This window comes from Berghia stephanieae, chromosome 9 (genome assembly GCF_034508935.2).
Source record: "Berghia stephanieae isolate SIO BIC M18660-M18661 chromosome 9, UCSD_Bste_1.3, whole genome shotgun sequence".
Classification (NCBI taxonomy): Eukaryota; Metazoa; Mollusca; class Gastropoda; order Nudibranchia; family Aeolidiidae; genus Berghia; species Berghia stephanieae.
In genome coordinates, this window is record NC_088368.1 from 42,661,850 (window position 1) to 42,685,366 (window position 23,517).

At 35.7% G+C, this 23,517-nt stretch overlaps 2 protein-coding genes across 4 annotated transcripts in view; both read left to right on the forward strand.

The window, feature by feature from the left end:
- Nucleotides 1-7,544: 7,544 nt before the first annotated feature.
- LOC144980267 (laminin subunit gamma-1-like) overlaps nt 7,545-23,517 on the forward strand; it is a 70,733-nt gene continuing 54,760 nt past the window's right edge. The window contains exon 1 of one of the 3 annotated variants that reach the window (XM_078927900.1): nt 7,545-8,331. The gene's annotated coding sequence lies outside the window, so the exon portion shown is untranslated. The remainder of the gene's footprint in view (nt 8,332-23,517) is intronic. The other 2 variants (XM_078927899.1, XM_078927897.1) reach the window with 2 other exon arrangements.
- Nucleotides 7,719-8,180, forward strand: LOC144979247 (laminin subunit gamma-1-like). Its single transcript, XM_078925857.1, has one exon. The coding sequence runs from the start codon at nt 7,719-7,721 to the stop codon at nt 8,178-8,180; it is 462 nt and encodes a 153-aa protein (XP_078781983.1).

Here is a 23,517-nt window from a genome sequence, read left to right on the forward strand (position 1 = left end):
AATAGGTGATGACCCCTTAGCAACCGAGGCATTGGTGTTCATGGCTGTAGGATTGAGGGGCCACAGGAAACAACCGATTGGACATTTTTTCATCAACAAGCTGTCGGCAATGGTCCAAGCAAATATAGTAAAGGAGGCAAGTGTTTTGATGAACGATTACGGATTCTGTGTCAGGGCAGTTGTATGTGATGGATCACACACAAATCAAGCGACGGCTCATAACCTTAGCTGCGGCATTGAAGAACAATTTATTCACACATTTCCACATCCGTCAAACAGGAAAGCAGTTTACTTTTTATTAGACGCCTGCCACTTGATAAAAAATGTTTGGAACACATTAGGTGACAAGAAGATAATTGTTTCAAATGGAAATGTTATCAAGTGGGAGTATATTGAAGCGCTCCATAAATTGCAATTAAAAGATAACCTTGTTTTGACTAATAAACTCAAGCCAATTCATATTGCTTTCCACAAGAACAAAATGAAAGTGAAATTGGCCACGCAGACTTTAAATAACTCGGTTGCAACCGCCATCGATTTATGCAGGGGGGGGGGGGGGGGGATCTTCATTTGCCTGAGTTCGCCGACAGCGGAGAAACTACAAAATTCATCAAGGTTTTTAATTAGGCTTTTGATATCTGTAACTCTTCAAATCCTATTGCCAAGGGATTCAAAAGCCGCATTGACAAACACAACTTGATGATTAAGTGTAAAGCCATTGATGACATATGCTTATACTTCACACAATTAAAGGAACCAAATGGGAGGCCTTTGATCAGTGGTCCGATGAAAACAGCATTCATTGGTTTCATAGTGACGCTGCATTCAATCAAGAAATTGACCACCGATCTGCTGTCAAATGACGACACTAGCTTCAAATACTTGTTGACATACAAGCTAAGTCAGATTCATTTGGAGCCCTTTTTTCTCGATGGTAAGAGGACGCGGTGGATGGAACAACAATCCCGATACGATGCAATTTCAATATGCATTAAGAGCATTACTCCAAAAGAATAAATGGCATCACACCATCAAAGAATGCGAACGCAACTCCTTTGCCAACTGTTGTTGAACCTGAAAATACAATTTTCCGCCCCTGTCCTACGTCAACCAGCTCGAAAGATCCGCCACTTTTGAGAGATTTCTCAGAAATATTATTAAACCCGAGCGCGTATCACGAAAGCGCATTGGATTACATGAGTGGCTCTGTAGTCGGGAAAATCAATGACAAAATAAACTGTGACGAATGTGCACAATACAAATCAATACAGCAATCTGAGGATATAGAAGACAGGTCCGCATTCACAAAACTGAAGGATCGCGGTGGTTAAAAATACAGCACACCACAAATGTTTAAACTTGTTTCCGGTAACAACAGATTCTGTATTTAGGGCTCATTTACTGCAACATGGCATTACTGCTGGTGTTCACCATAGAACTTTCCCTCAAATTACGATAAAAGTTCTGGACATTATGCGTCCTCATTTTTTTACCCATCTAGACAGCCATTGCAGAGCCGTCCATTTTGTAAACTTCCAAGACGACCATACCACACAGATCATCAAGGAGACTGTTAAAACCTTCTGTAATGTCATGATTCACCATCATCGAAGACGCATCAATGTTCGTAAACAGAAACCCTCGATTCGCCACTCATTAACAAAAAAGATTCTGTTCGAGCATCAGTAACTCACTGTAAGTATAGATCTTCTTCAGCTTAATGGAAAGATTGTAATTTTCACTGTTTTTGGAGATATGCTACTAATTGATTGTCTTAACCCGCCTACGAGGAATATTGGTCGCTTTACACAGGAGGATATATATATATATATATATATATATATATATATATATATATATATATATATATAGAGAGAGAGAGAGAGAGAGAGAGAGAGAGAGAGAGTTTTCAAAGTTTCAAAGTTTATTCAATCTTAGGCTTTCGCCAATAAATCAACAATTTGATGCCAACATACATGAAGTGGAAAAAAAAAAAAAAAAAAAGGTAAATGGAACCAAAAAATAAACTGATACACCACACAAAAATACAACAATCGTAATACCATCAATACGTTCAAAAAATAATAATAATAATAATAATAATAATAAATAATAATAATAATAAATAATATAATAATATAATAATAATAATAATAATAATAATAATAATAATAATAATAATAATAATAATAATAATAATAATAATAATAATAATAATAATAATAATAATAATAATAATAATAATAATAATAATAATAATAATAATAATAATAATAATAATAATAATAATATAATAATATAATACATAATAATAATAATATAATAATAATAATAATAATAAATAATAATAATAATAATAATAATAATAATAATAATAATAATAATAAATAATAATAATAATAATAATAATAATAATAATAATAATAATAATAATAATAAATAATAATAATAATAATAATAATAATAATAATAATAATAATAATAATAATAATAATAATAATAATAATAATAATAATAATAATGATAATACTAATAATAATAATAATAATAATAATAATAATAATAATAATAATAATAATAATAATAATAATAATAATAATAATAATAATAATAATAATAAATTCCCGTAGTGCTGCGGCTAAATCCCGGGCTGGATATAATAAAGGTTTTTTAATTAAATGTCATTTCTTGAAAACGAAGTTCTGGTGCCAGAGCTATCACATAGAGTTAATATTTTTCCCCACGCATTATAAGGACAAACTGGTGGTTTTTAAGGGTAGTTAAAATGTCTACGATGTTATTTACCCTGAAAACTACTTATTACATTTTCCTATTTCAAGTAGGCAGGTCTGCTATGATAAGTATCAGTTCCATAGTCAAAATAAGACAAACAAAAATAACTTTTATTTTAATCAATAATGCATACAATTTGATGAAAACAGACATGAAAGTGAGAAAAAAAGGTACATGAAACCAAAGCATAAAATGACACCATAAATAATCATAAAAATACAACATTGTAATACCACCAATACTTGCAATAATAGTAATAATAATAATAATAATAATAATAATAATAATAATAATAATAATAATAATAATAATAATAATAATAATAATAATAATAACAGAAGCGCCGCAGCAATAATATCTCGTATTGTATTTGTAAATGGGGACCACGCTTATACCCCATTCGTTGACAATTAAGAAGATAGGGATTATATCATGGTAATTCTGTTTTGGATAATAAAGTTATTGACTTTTAGTAATACTAGGTGCTCCAAAATGCTTTGGTCTGGGTGATCTTTATCTTCGGGGAAATTCCAACATAATAAATAGCCCACCACTTATTTTACACATTTCTATCGTTGATTAAAGTTCTAGAAGAATGGGATTTTGCGAACATTGCCTAGAAGTTACAGTCATATTAGTTTAACGTATTGTTTGGTAGAATTACAGAATTAATTCCCAAAGACAAATAATTGAATCTTTTAGAATATCACAAACATTTAAGTAATTTTCCGTACTGATATAGTCTAGAGCGAAACAAGCTTGCGTACTTCAATTATTCCATGTCAAGGGTTGGTTTCTGTGTTTTTAAGAATTTTACGGCGTTTGTGACGCATTGAAAGAACAGAAAATGTATAAGGTAGTCTAAAAGTATACTTTTCTCAAAGGCACCTGAGGATAAATAAGGCAAAGGTAAATGGTGCGGATAGGGCACCAAGAGCACCCCTCGGTGTACTTAGATTGAAATCGCTTAGAAGTCAAAGATACAAGCAAAGGGTCCTAACAAGTGATATACAACACTTATTTTACAAATCACATCAAAACAGAAGAACCAAGAAAGGAAAAAAAAAAAAAAAAAAAAAAAAAAAAAAATATATATATATATATATATATATATATATATATATATATATATATATATGGTTATATACACTGGTTATGATATCAATGCTGATAATAACAACAACAACAGCAACAATAATAATAATAATATTAATAATAATTATAATAATAATAATAATAAAGAGAGAGAGAGAGAGAGAGAGAGAGAGAGAGAGAGAGAGAGAGAAAGGCAGAGAGATATATAGATAGATAGATAGATAGATAGATAGAGAGAGAGAGAGAGAGAGAGAGAGAGAGAGAGAGAGAGAGAGAGAGAGAGAAGGAGAGAGATATATAGATAGATAGATAGATAGATAGAGAGAGAGAGAGAGAGAGAGAGAGAGAGAGAGAGAGAGAGAGAGAGAGAGAGAGAGAGAGAGAGGCGCGTCAGCTCAGCTGATTTAATAGTGAAAACGTACACTGTTGGTATGAACCGTCCCACACTTTCCGACATAATTTTGCCTCGCTCTACATTAGGTAACGCTGAGAACTATCACTTCCCGTTCTAAGTGTTACGGTAGACTTCTGTGGTTTGACCGCTTTCTTTTACAACCATCATTTCCAGTATCCTTAGACACAGCGAAACAAATAATCAAAAGAAATAAGAGAGAAGAATGGATGAACAGTTGGGCAATGAGCACCACGGGTAGATGTATGTTTTCCCATATGACCACTCCTGTAAAGACTGATTGCCTAAATAAGCTCAGAAGACACCAGCAAAGCATCATCTTTCAACTAAGAACACAACACATACCGCTCAACAACCATTTAAGCAAAATTACAAAAGACGCATCCCCTTCCTGCCCCCTATGTCAACACCCCAATGAAACAGTAACACACCACTTGCTTGAATGTCAACCTCTTGAAGACCTGAGATGCACATTCCTCCCACCAAATCCAAGCATCAGTAACACACTTTATAGTCACCTGGAACAACTACAAAAGACATCTAACTTCTACGTCATGGCGCAAGACCGAAGGGCTAGAGCTCAGGTGGTCGCTGGTTCGGATAAGTAAGTAAGTGAAGATCACGCAAGAAGCCCGGTGCGAGGAAAGGAAAAGGAATAAACCAACAAGAGGGGAACTAATTGAAGATCCCTGTAAAAGTCTCCCAGGTCTACAGGATCAACCAAGAAAATACTGGGTAGCTGCAAATAGACTACGGTCAAAACATACAAGAACAGCTGCCAACATGCACAAATGGGGGCTCCAAGAATCACCAACATGCCCAAAGTGCAACCAAGCACCACAAGATGCAAACCACCTCGTACTAGATTGCTCGGAGACAAAACTTGAAGGGGGATTTGAAACCATCAACAAATGTGATGATGACTTCCGAACCTGGATTGATACCTTGAACATAGAAGCGTAGCCGAACGATACTACTGGTGAAGATCATACCTTTCAGGGTGGTTTAAGGCCGTTCCAATGAATTTTTCTTTTTCTTTTGAATAAAGCGTCTTGATCACGTTTAGTGGATTTTGCGTTATATATAAAAGCGCTCTAAGGCCTCTGACAAGATCTCAAAACTTATATCACACAGCTATGCCGTCTTATGGGGGTCTCGATAGCTCAGTTGGTAGAGCACTTGCTTCACACGCAAAGGGACCTAGATCGATCCCGGGTGCAGTGGAAATTTTTTCCAGACTCCCCTGTCCACCCAGCAGCAGCTGTAACATCTGACAGAAAGTAACTACTTTGCGATAGACTTGCGTCCTATCCAAAGGGTAGCAAGCAATTTATTGCCCGCTTCACGCAATAGAAACTGGGATGAACTCCAGCTCCATGTGTCTAATGGCTGTGAAGGACTATATATGTTGGGGCTCTAGATACTGAAAAATAGGGGGTAAAGTAGAAAAAAGGTAAAAAAAAAACAAACAAAAAGAATAGAAAGAGACCCCCCCCCCCCCCCCCCAACCATAAAACTGAGGTTAAATTTACTGAGAATAATCATTCTTCTGGCCACAAAACTAAAGAAAGGAGAGAAACAAAGAAAGATAAGAACCCCCCCCCCCCCCCCCCCACCCAACTGCTCCCCCCCCCCCCAAAAAAAAAAACAAAACAAAAAAAACAAAAGATACAACAAAGAAATAAAATAAAATTAAAACACCCCCACCCCTCCCGTCTTTCCAGCGCCTGATAAAGACCAACAGATTGATTACCATGATGAGAGAATTAAATCCATATAGATCAAGAGTCTATGCCATAGTTTTTTTTTTTTGTTTTATTTTGGCGCTGATAATATTTTTTTGACCTAAATGACACTATGCCACTGAAAGACGATTGCCAGATTATTTTGCATAAAATTTGTGAAAAATGGAAAATTGGGTTGAAAAAAGCAAAGTGCTTCTAGCAAGATGCATTAATATTTTACCAAAAAATCCCCCCAAACCCAACAAAACCCCCCGAAAAAACAAAAACAAAAAAAAAACAAAAAAAAAAAAAAAAAAACAACAAAAAAAAAAAACAAACAAAAAAAAACAAACAAAAACAAAACAAAGCAAAACAAAACAAAACAAAAAACAAATAAACAAAACAAAACAAAACAAAACAAAAAACAAGCAAACAAAAACGGTTGTTAGCGACATACATGCGACATCCAAACGCAATTATGACGTTGTTGTAATGGGCAATATTTTGCGTCATTTTTTTTTTTTTTTTTGAGATTTCAATTACAACCATAGAATTAAACTATAGGGAATGAGATAAGCGGAAGAGTAGCGTCACTTGATTGGACGTCACCCATAGTTTGTGACGTCACCGGCGGAAAAGTTATTAGAGAGAGAACGTCATGTTGGTTGTGCGCATGCGTCTCTCGTCCTCGCTTCCTTTTGGATTTCAGTATCAGGCAAGGACTACTAGAATGTGTAGTCTTTGGTATCAGGCTATAACATAACGATGGCTACGATCATACCTACAAATATGTGGACATCGGTATCACACACACACACACACACACAAACACACAAACACACACACCCTATCTTTCTAGGCCTTCAACTTTCAACCCTTTCCAACCCCCCCCCCCCCCCCCCCTTTTTCCTTAAAAATTTGATTTCATTGCATAAATGTATTTTTATAGATATCGTTAACAGCGTTGTCATGTCGAGGAAAAAAAAAAAAAATGTAATATCGCTCATCAGGCGTCATATCTCGTTCTACATGTTGTGTGTTGCTGTTAGTCAGTGACCCTTTGTAATGAGTTTTGAGCACGTTTAGTGGATATTGCGCTATATAAAAATAAATCTCAAAGCTCAATGTGCGTGTTTTGTCTATCGCCTGACAATTGCCAAAAGCCGAAACGTTGTTTGTTTGTGTATTGTTTTATTTTAAGAGTCATATTTACTCCTTATATTTTCGTTATATTTTGACTTGCTCACTTTTGTATTTTAATCTTTTGGCTTTCATTTAAAAATACAAAAAACAAAAGAAGATACCAAAAAAAAAAAACAAACCCAGAACTTCAATTTGGAACTTTGCTGTTGAAAAGGTCCAATCTGGCATTCTTGAACTTATATCCCCCCCCCCCCCCCCCTTCCCCTCTCCCCCCACATGTAGTTAAGATATTTTGGCTGTCGCTTTGATTCACTGTGTTGAGATTGAATCCCACAATGCCTTGCCTCCTGTCTGTGTGTTGAGTTTGGGCTAACGGCACAGTGTGTTTCGTGTGTGTTGTGTTGATGTAGAACTGACTGACAGTCTGGTGCTCTCTTCGCTGAAGTCTCATTCTCACAAACGAAAGTGCTGAGCTTGTGAATGAAAGAGAAGGCTTCCGGGGCGAAAAAAAGTTTTGCAAAACTTTTGTCGCAACTATTTAGGAGGTGAAGATGGGTTTTTCAATTGTGTTTCTTTCTTTTGGATTTATATTTTCTATTTCATACGCTCAAAATCAACCCGGTGGACCTTCAGGACCTTGTTATGATAGAAATGGTCGTGCCCAATGGTGCCAGCCAGGGTTTGTGAATGCTGCCTATGGAAGCGTTATGGAAGCTACGAATACTTGTGGTGTTTCGTCTGAAATAGAATATTGTCTACAGACTGGTGTCACTGGAGTACGTAAATATTGTCATAGATGTAATGATAGAGATCCTTACAGGCGCCACCCACCCGAGTATTTGACGGATTTCAATAACCAATACAACTTGACTTGGTGGCAGAGTGAGACTATGTTGGAAGGAATTCAGTATCCAACTCAAGTCAATCTCACCCTTCGCTTGAGTAAGTATTTTTCTAAACCTAGAAAATTGAGTCTAGATCTAGTTTATTTAGAGGTTATACTTAAGTTGTAAGCAAGATACCACAGCATGTCACAGTTTTAAAAAGGCAGCTCTATAATGATAGTCTATCCTCTACTTTCTACAGTAGTGTGGTACCTCTGCCTCGGTCACTGTACTGACTGTACTACTACTAACCGATGTATTTGCGGCTCCTGACTCCTGAGTAGTAGTAGATAGTAGTAGTAATTGATATTATAAACTTATGTCTATGACTTATAACTTTGCTAAGTAATTGAGTCCTATATTACTCAGTGAGCCAGTTCTTAAAGTTTCCTTTAAGTTAAAGAATAAATTATCAAAGTGGCAATTCGGATGACTGAGTCTCCTGTGGCTATTCGGACTCAAATTCCAATGTGCGTATGCAGCGAAACACAGTGCGGTAGAGTGCTGAAATTATAAAGAAACAGAAGAAGAGTTCAGAAGATATTCTGTTTTGCTCATAATCATACTCATACCTGAATGACTCGGCTCAAAATCCCGGAGAAGGATTCTTGCCTGTCTAACACTATCAGAATATGTTACTTAAAAAAAATTGTCCTGACTTTGTTTGGACATGCGTTGTGTTGTTAACAAAGCTTATCCTGTAGACCACAGTTACTTTGACTTTTGTTACTTTTGAAGAGTTTTAACTCCTTTCTATTTAATTTCTAACTGGACCTCCAATTGATCCATTATTTTGTCTTTCTTATCAAATAAAGTGGGTTTAGACTACGATAGTCACGATAATTGTTATTTTGATTTGCATCAAATTCTTTACGTAGCCTAATTATCAATATTTAAAAAATAACAAAACTATACTTTCATGGAATGGAAGACTATTCAGACTACCTAAATAACCTGTTGGTTGCACATGAGCATTGGAATTTGAGTCCGAACAGCCATGGGAGACTATTCAGATTTGTATAGTCTACCAAGCTATTTTCACCGCACGGTGAAAATAGTAAAGAAGGCTATTTTCACCTTATGTATCACCTAATCAGAAGCACTATTATCCCTGAATCCCTACCACTACCACGAGCGCAGTACTACCCACTAAGATTTTTTAATAAATATAATTTTACGTCTAACCGTCATGGGTTCCATTAGCTCAATGGGCTGCACATTTGCTCGTCATTACAGAGTCTGGTTCGACTCCCTGTCGTGACCTTTTTTAACATTTTTTTTCTTCAGATTTTAGGTATTTGTTATTAGTCTTTATTTGGGCTATAGTTTTTTTTTTGTTTGTTTGCCAAAATATTTTTTTTTTTGTTGGTTTAAATTACAAGACAAAACACATTTTTTCTTTAGTTGGCCATTTTTATATAATCATTGTGATGAAAGCTGGATTGTATTACTTTATAGAACTTTTTTTTTCTTTTTTTTCTTTCATAAAGCAGCTATGAATGTCAACAATGGTGACAACATTAAAGTGTCTATCTTCATTTTATGTATGACCTACAATTTCTAGCTTTAAAAAGCTTGTGATATAGGATCGGATAAAGCAGATTTAAAAAATGTGTGTCTTTTATAATTATGTTTTTTAATTTAACTTGTTTTATTAAAACCCGGTAATGATACTCGTTTAAACTTGTAACATAACTCATGACATAAAATCCATATTTAAAGGCACTCATTGATTGTTTTGATATAATGTAAAATAGCTTGTTAAAATAACCTATCGAGATATTATCACCGTACAGTGACAATTATCTTCCAAAAGTAGATATCACCGTACGGTGAATATAGCCTACCACACTATTGTCACCATTCATACAGTGAAAATATCAGTTTCCTTTTTTCTTTTTTTTTTTTCAATTGTGTTTTTTGTTTGTCTTCCGGTGAAGATTGATAAGGGCCGAATTCATTTTCATTTAGTCATTTAACGTTATTGGTTAACAGTAACAGAATCTACTATACTTCCTTTACGAATTGACTATTTCTCTGAACAGTTTCCGTTCTTGATATATTTGGTTATTTACAAGAGTGTGTCACAGTGTGTGTATGATGAAAGTGTATGCGCATTTTTGCTGATGGTTGGGCATTGTCTTAGCCTATATGCCCACCTTTCTGTTACACTTCTTCTATCCTGCATTTGTACTGTCCTTTCCTGCACTGACTCCTTTGTTTGTACACATGAGTATGTGTGTGTGTATTTTTTGGGAGGTTTTCTTTTGTCGGTGAGGAAACCATAGATGTTATATTATTTGAAAGCGGCACTAACTCATACAGTGCTGTGACTGTGAGAGGTGTAAGGATCGGGATCAATTGCTATCTATCTAGATATACTACGTACTTTTGTGCAGGTGGTTGGACGTGGACCCCCATGGGGCCAGCTCAAAGGGTGTAAAGTTTCTTTTCTTGCTTTATCTTCTGTTCCAACCTTTTTGTTAGAGTGGTGTGTACACTACATAAAGAATGCATATTCTTACCCATTTTTGCTCATTGTTTTCATTTTTATCAGGAGTGTATACATATAATTAATTTTCTGTTATTTAAGCATTTTTAACAACCATACACTCTTTTCGTGTACTTAATCTTAAACACTTTAACTTGTTTGTGGACCGGAGTATTATGTGAGTGGATCATACCAGATTTATAAATGAAAATGGATACTATTTGTTTGGTCTTTAAATAGTAAGTTTATTCATTGATTTAACTTATCAATTATAAATATCGCTTGTATGGTCTAAATACCCGTCATCAAATTTATCGTTTTTTCAGGATTGTAAATGTACGCATTTGTTCAAAGTCCTACTCATTTTGGATCTCCATTGTACACATTTTCATTGGCCAGGGTTGACAGCATTGCTGTTACTGTTACACTTCTATCCTGAGTTTGGGCTATCCTGTCTTTCAACCTCTGTTTCTCTGTTGGGATTTTGGTTTTGTCATTATTTAGGTCTACTTCTGTTCTCTCTTTCTATAGTGAACAGCTGTGGAAAAAATGGCGGCGCTCCATTGTTATTGAGTATTCGTGATAGAGAGATGATTCCCCCCCCCCCCCCCCCCCCCCCCTTAACCCAAAAAACCCCAACTTAAGCATGACTTTTAGATAGAATATGTCGTTGTAAACAATAAATGCCTAAAAAATAGTATCTTGGTGATTCAGCTAGAATTCGCTGTCCCCTCTATTTGGGCATTTACTTTTGCATCAACATTGTGTCCATGACCCATAAGCACTGCTAGCGCAGAATAATGAAATAGCCAGCACACGAATCCGACTGGCCACTATAAATCCAAATAAACAAGGGATGCTAGTCAGAGCATTAGGGGAGGTAGAGTTCTGTTTAGATTTGGCGGAAAATACTTTACGATAGACCAGCGTCCTATCCAGAGGATAGCAAGCAATGGCTATTGTCCATTTCACGCTTTAGAAACCGGAATATAAACTGTGGCTCCTTGGGCCCAATGGGTCTGAAGGACTATACTATCAAATTAAAATAGAAACAGAAAGAGATCTAAATCTATATTAGTGTGAATGTTGCTGCTCGAAGAAATAAATAATAACGTGAAGTTGAATGTAAGCTTCAATTTAATTACAAAAACAGATCAAATGAACGTTTCGGGTTTCCCCTTTATCAACAAAACAGGATGAATGAAACACCACAGATGAATGAGATGATGTGGTAGTGGCGTAGTTAAGATGAATAAACAAAACATTGGTTGGCAGGAAATATTATGCTCCTTTGTAAGGAAGCACGAATTAAAATAGAATACTAGATATTTCTAAAAAGTGTGCAATTAATTATGTGAAAAGAGGGGAGGCGGGGAGGAACCACATCATCTCATTCATCTGTGGTGTTTCAATCATCCTGTTTTGTTGATAAAGGGGAAACCCGAAATGTTCATTTGATCTGTTTTTGTAATTAAATTGAAGCTTACAGTCAACTTCACGTTATTAATTAAATCTGTATTATGTTATTTTTTATATATAATAGTCCAAAAATACTGCTGTTCTGAGTCATGTCCATATTGTGCATATTAGGGTGTGCCATTTTAGCACTTTGAAAATTTGGCAGCTATGACTAAAGTACATAACAAAAACTTTAGTTGTATGTCATTACATGAAAGGATAGATAGAATAAAGGGAGGAAATGGGGAGAAATGTATGGAAAGATGATCACACCATTGAAAGGTTTTTTATTTGAATGTTGTTCTAAATGTGCGGCTATGTGGTCTTACACTCCCTTTCGGATCGGAAGGTCTTGGGTTCGAGTTTCGCTCACTGCATAGTTGAGTCCTTGGAAAAGGCTCTTCACTCACTTTCTCTGAAAAAAAATAAAATAATATCGCCTAACAGACGTTATCATGTCTCGTCCTACATGTTAAATGTTGCTGTTGGCCAGGGACTCCTTGTAAAGTGCTTTGAGCATGTTTAATAATAAGAAGAAGAAGGAGTAGAATTATAAAATAATAATAATAATTGATAAATTAATAATAATAATTGATAAATTGATAATAATAATTGATAAATTAATATTAATAATAATAATTGATAAATTAATAATAATAATTGATAAATTAATAATAATAATGCTAATTGATAAATTGATAATAATAACAATAATAATAATTGATAAATTAATAATAATAATAATAATAATAATTGATACATTAATAATCTAATAATAATTGATAATAATCTAATAATAATAATAGTAATTGATAAATTAATATTAATCTAATAATAATTGATAAGTTAATAATCTAATAATAATTGATAAGTTAATAATATAATGATAATTATAATTGATATATTAATAATAATAATACTAAATGAATAATAATAATAATAATAATAGTAGTAGTAATAAATATATAAATATGTATTAATGATAAATGATAATAATAGTAAAACAATCAATACAAGATAAGTAAAAAAACCCCCCAACTATATTTGTTCTTGTCTGGAGCATGTACTGTATTACCATAATTAATGCCCTCATTTCAAATTCATATGAATCCAAAAACGAACAGACTGCACACACACCCTGACTCGCGAGATAGGCCATACGGCTATACGCAAGTTATGTTCACGTGTTTCTTGTTTTATGCCACCATTCACACACACACAAACACACACACACACACACACCCTTCCTTCCTTCTTCTCTTGGTAAATGAAATGTGTAATGCGATAAACGTATATATTTTATTTGTCTCTTGGTTCGTTTGTTTGTCGTGTGTAGTCAGTCCATAGGTGGCGTGCTTTTCTGCCTTTATAAGAGATAAATAAATTGCTGATTTTTAACCGCTACATTTGGAGTTCCGAAATTGAAACTCGAAACATACGTTTCATTTTTATTTTGACTATAGAGTCTATATATAATTATAATTGAGCAGTGCTGATGGTCTTCCTCGGATCCGCGGTTTTGGAGTCAAATGAGGAATTTCTTTCTTTTTAATTATCTCTCTCTCTCTCTCTCTCTCTCTCTCTCTCTCTCTCTCTCTCTCTCTCTCTCTCTCTCTCTCTCTCTCTCTCTCTCTCTCCCCAGTCAATGAACTGGCAATGAGTACTACTTTCGTGAAGTTTCCCACTCTTCTAGAGAATCAATATAATTTATCGCCTCAATTACTCTAAAGGTAAGTAAGGGACAATGTACAGTAAAAATGGGGCTTATGGTCAATTTCCGCCTTAGACTAGGGAGGGGAGGGGGGGGGGGGGGGCAACAAAAAAAAACAAAACAAAAACAAGAAGAGGGTTCATAAAGTGACAATTACCTCAGCTCCTTTTTTATTGTAATGGCCAGTGATATGTGTGCCGCTGGCCATTATATAAATACGTTAATTGCCGAGAGCTGTGCCATCGGTACTCGATTCAGAGCGCTAACCGTCCGATTTATTTACTACTCGTGTATGGTCGATGTATTCACGAAACGAAACGGTTCTTCCAAATATTATAGATAGTATGCACTTGGCTAAGAAGTTCACAACATCGCCATCCGGAAGTAAAACTGTGTAACCTTGAAGGTTTATAGTCTGGTTAATACAGTTTAGTGAGAATAAGTCATAAACGCGGATGGCAAAAAAAAAAAAAAAACAATAACAAAGACATGAGTGACGTTATCTTCGAACTATCTATAGATAGTTCGAAGATGACGTCACTCAGGTCTTTGTTATTGATTTTTGCCATCCGCGTTTATGAGTACTGCTCACTGAACTGTAGTAATCTTGACTATAAACGTTCATGGATACACACAGTTTTGTGTGTTGGTCCGTCATACTTTCCGTATGGCAATGTTATGAGCTTCTCAGCCAAGCGCATACTATCTATAGATAGAATGCGCTTGGCCAAGGAGTTCACAACATTGCCATCCGGAAGTATAACGGACCAACACACAAACTCTGTGTAATCATGAACTTTGATAGTCTGGTTAATACAGTTTAGTGAGAACAACTCACAAACGCGGATGGCAAAAACAATAACAAAGACCTGAGTGACGTCATCTTCGAACTATCAATAGATTTGACAAATTGGATTTTTAGTTTAACACTGACTAAGGCTCATGGAAAGGACAGTTATGTTTGTCCGATTATAACAATCAATGGAGAGAAAGCATTTGGTACAAACTGCATGCGGTGTCTCGATTTTGATCCCCATTTCCCCCTAGCATCATCATAATCGTCGTCGTCTTCGTCAATATCATCATCATCATCATCTTCTTCTTCTTCTTCTTCTTCTTCTTCTTCTTCTTCTTCTTCTTCTTCTTCTTCTTCTTCTTCTTCTTCTTCTTCTTCTTCTTCTTCTTCTTCTTCTTCTTCTTCTTCTTCTTCTTCTTCTATTAATAATGATGATAATGACAATAATAATAATGATGATGATGATGATGATGATAATAATAATAATAATAATAATAATAATAATAATAATAATAATAATAATAATAATAATAATAATAATAATAATAATAACAATGATATTCTCCCGATTACTGAACCGATACTGGAATATTTTGATTATATTTTTACAGTTTTTATTTCTGTTTCCTGCCCATCATTACCGACTCACTTTGACACAATCCTTTTGTCTTGTCCACTGAATGGGTTTTGGGCGTTCGTGTGTACGTTGCGTACATACCATTATCATCTACGTAGAGATGTTATTGGTACATACAAACGTACCGATGCAATAGTTTAAAGTGCGTACGTCCGTCCGTCCGTCCGTCCGTACGTATTAGAGAAGAAGAGTCATCGTGATAGCGGACGGAGGCTAGCTAGCGCTCTCAACATCCGTTATTTTTGAAGGACGTTACGTGCTAAGTACTGGTCAGTACAATGTCCATTGTCAAGGGTGGTGGTCAGAAGCAAAAACAATCTATGTGCATGCCTCGTAATATTATCCAGTTAACTTAAATGCCGTGCTCTGGGAAAATATTAAAAAAAAAATATATATATATATATATAAAAAAAAAACAAAAAAAAAAAAACAAAAAAACAAAACAAAATAAAATAAAAGAACAACAACAACAACAACAACAACAACAACAACAACAACAACAACAACAACAACAACAACAACAACAACTTCGATAGTGTGCTCTTGGGATCTATATCTGTTCCCTATTTGTACCATTCCCCTTTTGTCTTACTTTTTCTTGGGTACTCTTCTGGAAAATATTAAAAAAACAACAACAACAAAAAAAAAAAAAAACCAAAAGAACAACAAAAAAAAAAAAAAAACAAAAAAACAAACAAAAACAACAAAAAACAAACGAGTATTTAAACATTTTGGCCAGAAGACTCATCCTTCAAAGGGGCTCGAGGAAGACTTCGCGAAGTATTCAAAAACAAACAAAACAAAACACACACACACACACACACACACACAAAAACAAAAACACAACTGGTTCCAACCTCATTGGAAGTGTAAAACCATCACAGTATATAGACCTGTAAATTCTCAGTCAATTAACTGAAATCAGTCAATTCGTCAAATTCAAATATTTTTAAAAAGGGAAGAAAGAAATGAATAAAGAAAGAATTCATGAATCGTAGTCGATTGACTGTAAAGTTAACTAGGAATGTTCCACAGCCCCACGCATAGCTCATGGGCCGTTTATATTAATGATGGATATATATTGCCAAGGCTAAGCGACGCTTTTTAGAATTGCCGTGTCTGAACACACCCCAGTGTATTTTCACACAGCCTTCGTGAAATTATTTTTTCACTTTCGAAACCTGTCGTAGCCAATTTTAACTGAGCCGCCGAGCGATAAATTTCACTGTTTCGTCTAAGCCAAAATTGACCACATTTACTTGAAGGACAGGAAAAGTATGAGAAAGAAAAATTCGAAACACCGGAAGTTCGTTATGTAGACACTTTCAGCTCGAAAGTTAAATGATTGCTACAAGCACAGCTCGATTACCTCATGTTGTAAACAAACTGGTTGACCGTTTCTAAGTTTCTTCACTGATTGGGTACCTAATTACAAGGAGCAATGGTAAGTAGCCTAATTAATTCCCTCGCAATTTAGTTTTCTGCCATTGCTTTGCTCAAGTGAGCTTGCTGGTTACCTTTCATTTTGATTCTTTGGATTTTACCGCTGCCGCTAAGACGAATTACGAAGAGTTTCAGTTTCAGTCAATTTTTATAGAGCTCATTTACAGGTCTAAGTATACATGTCATGTGTAATTGATCTCCTGGTTTCAGAGTGACGGCATCTTGTTTCCCAGCCTAAATATATATATGGTGGTCACCAATCAAGCTCATTCATCCTCGTTCTTTTACTTTTACCCTCCCGTAATCATAAGAATCCGCCTATACGTCCTACTAAAATAGTTATGCCACTTTATGAGTCAATATGAAAACGGTAAGGGCTGCCTGAAGCCGGTGGTCGTAAAATACTATCGAAAGAATGAAAATGGAAAGGCTTCGTATGGGAACAAAACAGACAATGGACGTTTCGGGTACAAACCCTTCGTCAGCACAACAATACACAAATAAACGTGGAAAACAAATAAAGTATAATGAAAAATAACTTGTATCGTCTGTACTCAATGGTGGTTGCTGTATGTTGCATACTACAACCACCATTGAGTACAGACGATACAAGTTATTTTTCATTATATTTTATTTGTTTTCCACGTACTGCAACGACCATTGAGTACAGACGATACAAGTTATTTTTCATTATATTTTATTTGTTTTCCACGTTTATTTGTGTACTGTTGTGCTGACGAAGGTTTTGTACCCGAAACGTCCATTGTCTGTTTTGTTCCCATACGAAGCCTTTCCATTTTCACTCTTTCGTTAGTATGAGTCATTATGTAACCTATTCAGTATTCGTCCTCCGAAGGACTGGTTACATGATACACACTTCCACTTCCAGGGATTTTGGAACACACACTTCCAGGGATTTTGGAACGGGAAGAGTAGAAAGTCTGGGTGGGATGTTGGACCTATCTCCCTTGGTAGGCAGGCGGTCACTTGCTGTGTCTTCTATCCCCCTATTATATATTTTCCGACTTGCTTTCTGTCTTTGTCTTTGAATTACTTAGTTTTGTCCTGGCCCTTTCTGGAGTCCTTCTCCGGGAGGACACTGTCAAATATATAGTGTTAGTTTTGGGAGGTGCTCTTCTCCCCCGCCCCTTCTGAATTATTTTTATATTTTGTTCAACACATCTTGTCAACATTTGAGTGTAATCATCTTCGTAGGGTCCTGTGCTTGTGTCTGGATTAGACTTTAGGCGATCCCAAACTAAGTACTTCGATAGTGTGCTCTTGGGATCTCTATCTGTTCCCTATTTGTACCATTCCCCTTTGTCTTACTTTTTCTTGGGTACTTTAATTGTAAATCTATAATTTTTTGACCATACCAATTTCCTCCTTTTCGCTGGCGTCGATATGACCTAGATGTGTTGCAAGTACATTAAAACCACTTTAAGAGAAAAAAAAAACAAACAACCCCCCCCCCCCCCCCCCCAAAAAAAAAAAACAAAAAACAAAAAAAAACAACAAACAAACCAAGTAGAATTGTGACGTCACGAATACTCTGCCCTATTCCATTGTTATTATTATTATTATTATTATTATTATTATTATTATTATTATTATTATTATTATTATTATTATTATTATTATTATTATTATTATTATTATTATTATTATTGTTATTGTTATTATTATTATTATTATTATTGCTATTACATATTATTATTATTATTATTATTATTATTATTATTATTATTATTATTATTATTATTATTATTATTATTATTATTATTATTATTATTATTATTATTGTTGTTGTTGTTGTTGTTGTTGTTATTATTATTATTATTATTATTATTATTATTATTATTATTATTATTATTATTATTATTATTGTTGTTGTTGTTATAATATATAATAAATTTACTCATGGTAAGCAGCTAATTAGACTGCCCTTCCACGTCCTTGACGTGTCAGAATGACCCACTTGACATGTTACGACAACAATCAGTCTTACAGAAGTTACAGTCGTACCCGCTTTACACACGGAGTTCATTCACACGGCCCCATCGCCGACACACACACACACACACACACACACACACACACATTCATCGAGTCAACCGAGATATCGAGATAACACATTCAATCTATAGATAGAATGCGCTTGGCCAAGGAGTTCACAACATTGCCATCCGGAAGTATAACGGACCAACACACAAACTCTGTGTAACCATGAATTTTTATAGTCTGGTTAATACAGTTTAGTGAGAACAACTCACAAACGCGGATGGCAAAAACAATAACAAAGGCCTGAGTGACGTCATCTGCATACTATCTATATCAGCCATTGACTCACACGATTTTATTATCAGAAACAACTATTTCTTTTCCTTTCTGTTGTGTGTCGATGTGGGGGGGGGGGGGGGGGGGGGGGGGGGGGGGGGGGAGGCAGCGACATCTATATGAAGTCCTAGGGTGGAGGTCATATTATAACGCAAAAGTTAACCTGTCATAGTCATAGCAATCTATGATGCTTTTTTTTTTTTGGGGGGGGGGGGGGGGGGGGGGGGTATTTACATCATTTATGCGTGTGTTTGTGTGTGCGCGTGTGTGTTTGTAGTAGTATTAGTAGCAGTGTCGTGTACGTCATATTATAACGCAAAAGTTAAACTGTCATAGTCATAGCAATCTATGATGCTTTTTTTTTTTTGGGGGGGGGGGGGGGGGGGGTATTTACATCATTTATGCGTGTGTTTGTGTGTGCGCGTGTGTGTTTGTAGTAATTATAACGCAAAAGTTAACCTGTCATAGTCATAGCAATCTATGATGCTTTTTTTTTTTTTTTGGGGGGGGGGGGGGGGTAGGGGGGTATTTACATCATTTATGCGTGTGTTTGTGTGTGCGCGTGTGTGTTTGTTGTAGTATTAGTAGCAGTGTCGTGTACGTCATATTATAACGCAAAAGTTAACCTGTCATAGTCATAGCAATCTATGATGCTTTTTTTTTTGGGGTATTTACATCATTTATGCGTGTGTTTGTGTGTGCGCGTGTGTGTTTGTAGTAGTATTAGTAGCAATGTCGTGTACGGTTGAAAGAAAAAAACAAAAAACCAACAGATTTTATGTTTCTTGCCGTGTTAAGCAGATGTGTCCTTTAAATTTACAGATTTTGTGTTTTCTCTCTTCATTTGGTCGTATGTACTATATATTCGATTCCCATCCCATACGTCACGTCTCGCACCGGCTGTAAGTAAGGGAGTGGAGAGAATATAAATACAGACAGACCAACCAGTAGGATTCGTTCCCATTATTAAAATAATAATATATTAATCAGAATATAGATAGAATGCGCTTGGCCAAGGAGTTCACAACATTGCCATCCGGAAGTATAACGGACCAACACACAAACTCTGTGTAACCATGAACTTTTATAGTCTGGTTAATACAGTTTAGTGAGAACAACTCACAAACGCGGATGGCAAAACAATAACAAAGGCCTGAGTGACGTCATCTGCATACTATCTATAGTCTTGTTAATACAGTTTAGTGAGAACAACTCACAAACGCGGATGGCAAAAACAATAACAAAGGCCTGAGTGACGTCATCTGCATACTATCTATAAACGTTGCGTGTTGGTACCTTATCCTGCTGGCGGGTGTTGTGAGTATTTTACTTCAGCGCATAGCATCGATTTTTAATACGCTTAGGGGTCCAAAATATGAGGAAATGGGAATGTTGACCAAAGTTGTGCTCAATGCAAGAAGTTAGGATTTGTAGCAAAAGAGTGAGAAAGAATACAATTGGAAGAGTTAAAACTATGTTATTAATATTATTAAATTAATATAATATCCAGCAAGTTTGGAATTTGGAGAGTTGCTAATGTTGGAAATATGAGTTTAAGGGGTAGGGGGGAGGAGAATGGGTACGAGAAACCAGCCTAAATATTGGGTGAAAATCTGATCAATCTACAAGCGGCTAACTGTCCTGTTAAAATCGGGACTATCAGTAGCCTCCATTGTTATTTTTCGTCTGCACGGACCAAAAAATGACGTCAAAATACAAGTCGTTGGCCACAAAAGAAAACAAATCGTGAGTTGTATTCAATAGTTCAACCAATGGAATCCCTTGTTTCCTTGAGCTCTACTAACGACAACTCACTAGACGGTGCACAAACCTAAAGAATGACGCACAAATGGTTGAGGTGGGTTGGCACGTCTGTTTAAAGTGTAAACTATGATGTCGGTCAGTGCAGAGAAGTGAGATAGATAGGGAAAGCAGAGATTGAATGCTTGGGTGGACATGACTCGAGTGAGTAGTCAAGTCTTATTTCCGCCCGGCTTTCAACCTGACTCATCACCTACCTATCTACACGTCTGATTATGACTTAAAGAAGTATGAGCTTGGCTAAGAGGCTCACAACATTGCCACCCGGAAGCATAACGGACCAACACACAAACCTATGTGTAATCTTGAACGTTTATAGTCTGGTTAATACAGTTTAGTGAGTATTACTCATATACGCGGATGGCAAAAGAACAACAACAAAGACCTGAGTGACGTCATCTTCATTATATCTATACCATTCACACAGTATTTTTCTCCGTTAATCCTTGGATATAGGTAGAACGAAATTGACGCCACTCAGGTCCTTTTTTTTTTTTTAGCCATTTGTGTTTAAAATAAATAAAATAACATAAAATTCCCTTTATTTATCCCCAAGGGGGCACAATTATTTAGGGTCAATTCCAAGGGAAAGCTGGAATAAGTGGGCAATAAGCCAGCCGCAGTGCAGCGCCGGAATTTGAGCTAGGGCGAGGTGACTTGCTCAAGGCCGGCCGCACATTGAGGCGGGTGATCGAACTCGATACTTTTTGGTACGAAGCAAAGACCGTACCGCTGAGCCACGCTGGTCCCCCCCCCTCCCCTTAAAAACGACCCCCCCCCTCCCCTTAAAAAAAGACTCCCCCCAAAAAAAACACAAAACAGAACAAAAATAAAAAAAAAAACAAAAAAAAACACACACACACACACAAAAACAAAAATAAAATGAATTAAAAAGAAAAACAGCGAAAGACACCACCACCACCACCACCACCACCACCACCACCAACAACAACAACAACAATACGTATTTTGTTTAATTCTTTTTTTTTTATTTACAATAATTAATACGGTGACGTAGGTTTTGCTAATTTAATACTAGATAATTCTGTTTTTGATTCGTGTTCTGTATCGACAGTCTAAAATAAACTTTGATAAACAAAAATGAGTGTAACAGCTTTAAAAATAAATAAATAAATAAAGAACAAAATATCAAACACGGAACGTTTGGTGTAGTGTTTAATAATACATACACCAATAAATGATTTAATCATAATCATCATCATTGCCTTTTTCACCCTGAGTCAGGGTATAGGCCACAGACAAACAGTTTCCATCCTTCTCTATCATCATCATCATTGCCTTTTTCATCCTGGGTCAGGGAATAGGCCACAGACTAACAGTTTCCATCCTTCTCTATCTTGAGCCAACTTTTTTAAAATCTCATTCCAGGTCTTACCACTTCTCTGTATATCAGCTTCTTTAATTCTTCTCCATGTTCCTCGAGGCCTTCCCCTTGATCTTCTGCCTTGAGGGTTCCAGTCCAATACTTTCTTTATTATAGTTGAGTCATTCTTTCTAAGCGTGTGTCCAATCCACGTCCATCATCTTCTTCCTATTTCCTCTTCCACTGGTTTCTGCTGTGTTCTTTTCCATACTTCTTCATTTTTTATTCTATCCATCCATTTTATTCTGAGTAGCTTACGCATGCACCTGTTTACGAAAATCTGTACCCTCCTTATACATGCCTGTGATGCGTTCCAAGTTTCACATCCATACAGTAGGACAGACTTCACGTTTGAGTTGAAAAGTTAGTCTCCCTAAGCTAAATAATAATAAATTCCCTTTATTCATTCCCATGTGGGGAATTTGTCTTTCGGATCTATTCCAACTGAAGACTGGAATAACCCAGGCGGCAGCCGCAGTGCAGTGCCGCAAAGTAAGCTTGGGCGAGGTGACATGCTCAAGGCCAAACAGCGCAGCGCGGGTGATCGCCCTCGGTACCTTTCGGGTACGAAGCGAAGACCGTACCGCTGAGCCACGCTGTATTTATATTTTCATTGTTTTTTATTTTGTTTGTTGTTGTTGTTGGTTTTTAAATATATTTTTGTTTTGTTTTTGTTGTTGTTGTTGGCAGAAGAAGGGTTTTGAGCCGGAAACGTTCCGTATTTAGTATTAATATTTGTTCTTTTTAAAAATTTAAAAGCTGTTTTCTTTATTCAGTTTTGTTTATTACTTTTTACAGTCAACAGCTTCGATAGATAGTTCGAAGATGACGTCACTATGGTCTTTGTTATTGTTTTTGCCATCCGCGTTTGTGAGTTGTTCTCACTAAACTTTATTATCCAGACTATAAAGGTCTGGTTACACACAGTTTGTGTGTTTTGGGCCCGTTATATTTCCCGGGATGGAAAATTTTGTGAATTCTTTGACAAGCGCTACTATCATAGCCTTGTATCGCTTTAATAAAAAGTACTTTTAACCGTTTTAAAAGAATATTAAAATTCCCCGAACGCCCGTGCCCCCCCCTTGTTAAATAATCACGTACCACGGATACTTCTATCTAGATCTAGATAGGTTGTTTTGTGTGTTAAAAAAAAAAAAACATTTTAAATTTGCAGCCAGCTTGCGGTCGGAAAGTGGAACGCAAAGACTTAAAAGAATTTAAAGGTGTCTGCGGTTAAAAGTTAACTGCCGTACTGTGGAGAAAAAAAAAACAAGAAACAAAAACAAAACACGTATTTAACATATTTGCCATTTTTACTTTTTGGGGAAAAATTCCTTTAAATACGATCGTCGATTAAATGACCCCTTCAATTTCCGGACCCCAAAGAA

Excerpts from the sequence above, each read along its gene's own strand:
- LOC144979247 (XM_078925857.1), top strand. The coding sequence starts at position 7,719 with ATGGGTTTTTCAATTGTGTTTCTTTCTTTTGGATTTATATTTTCTATT.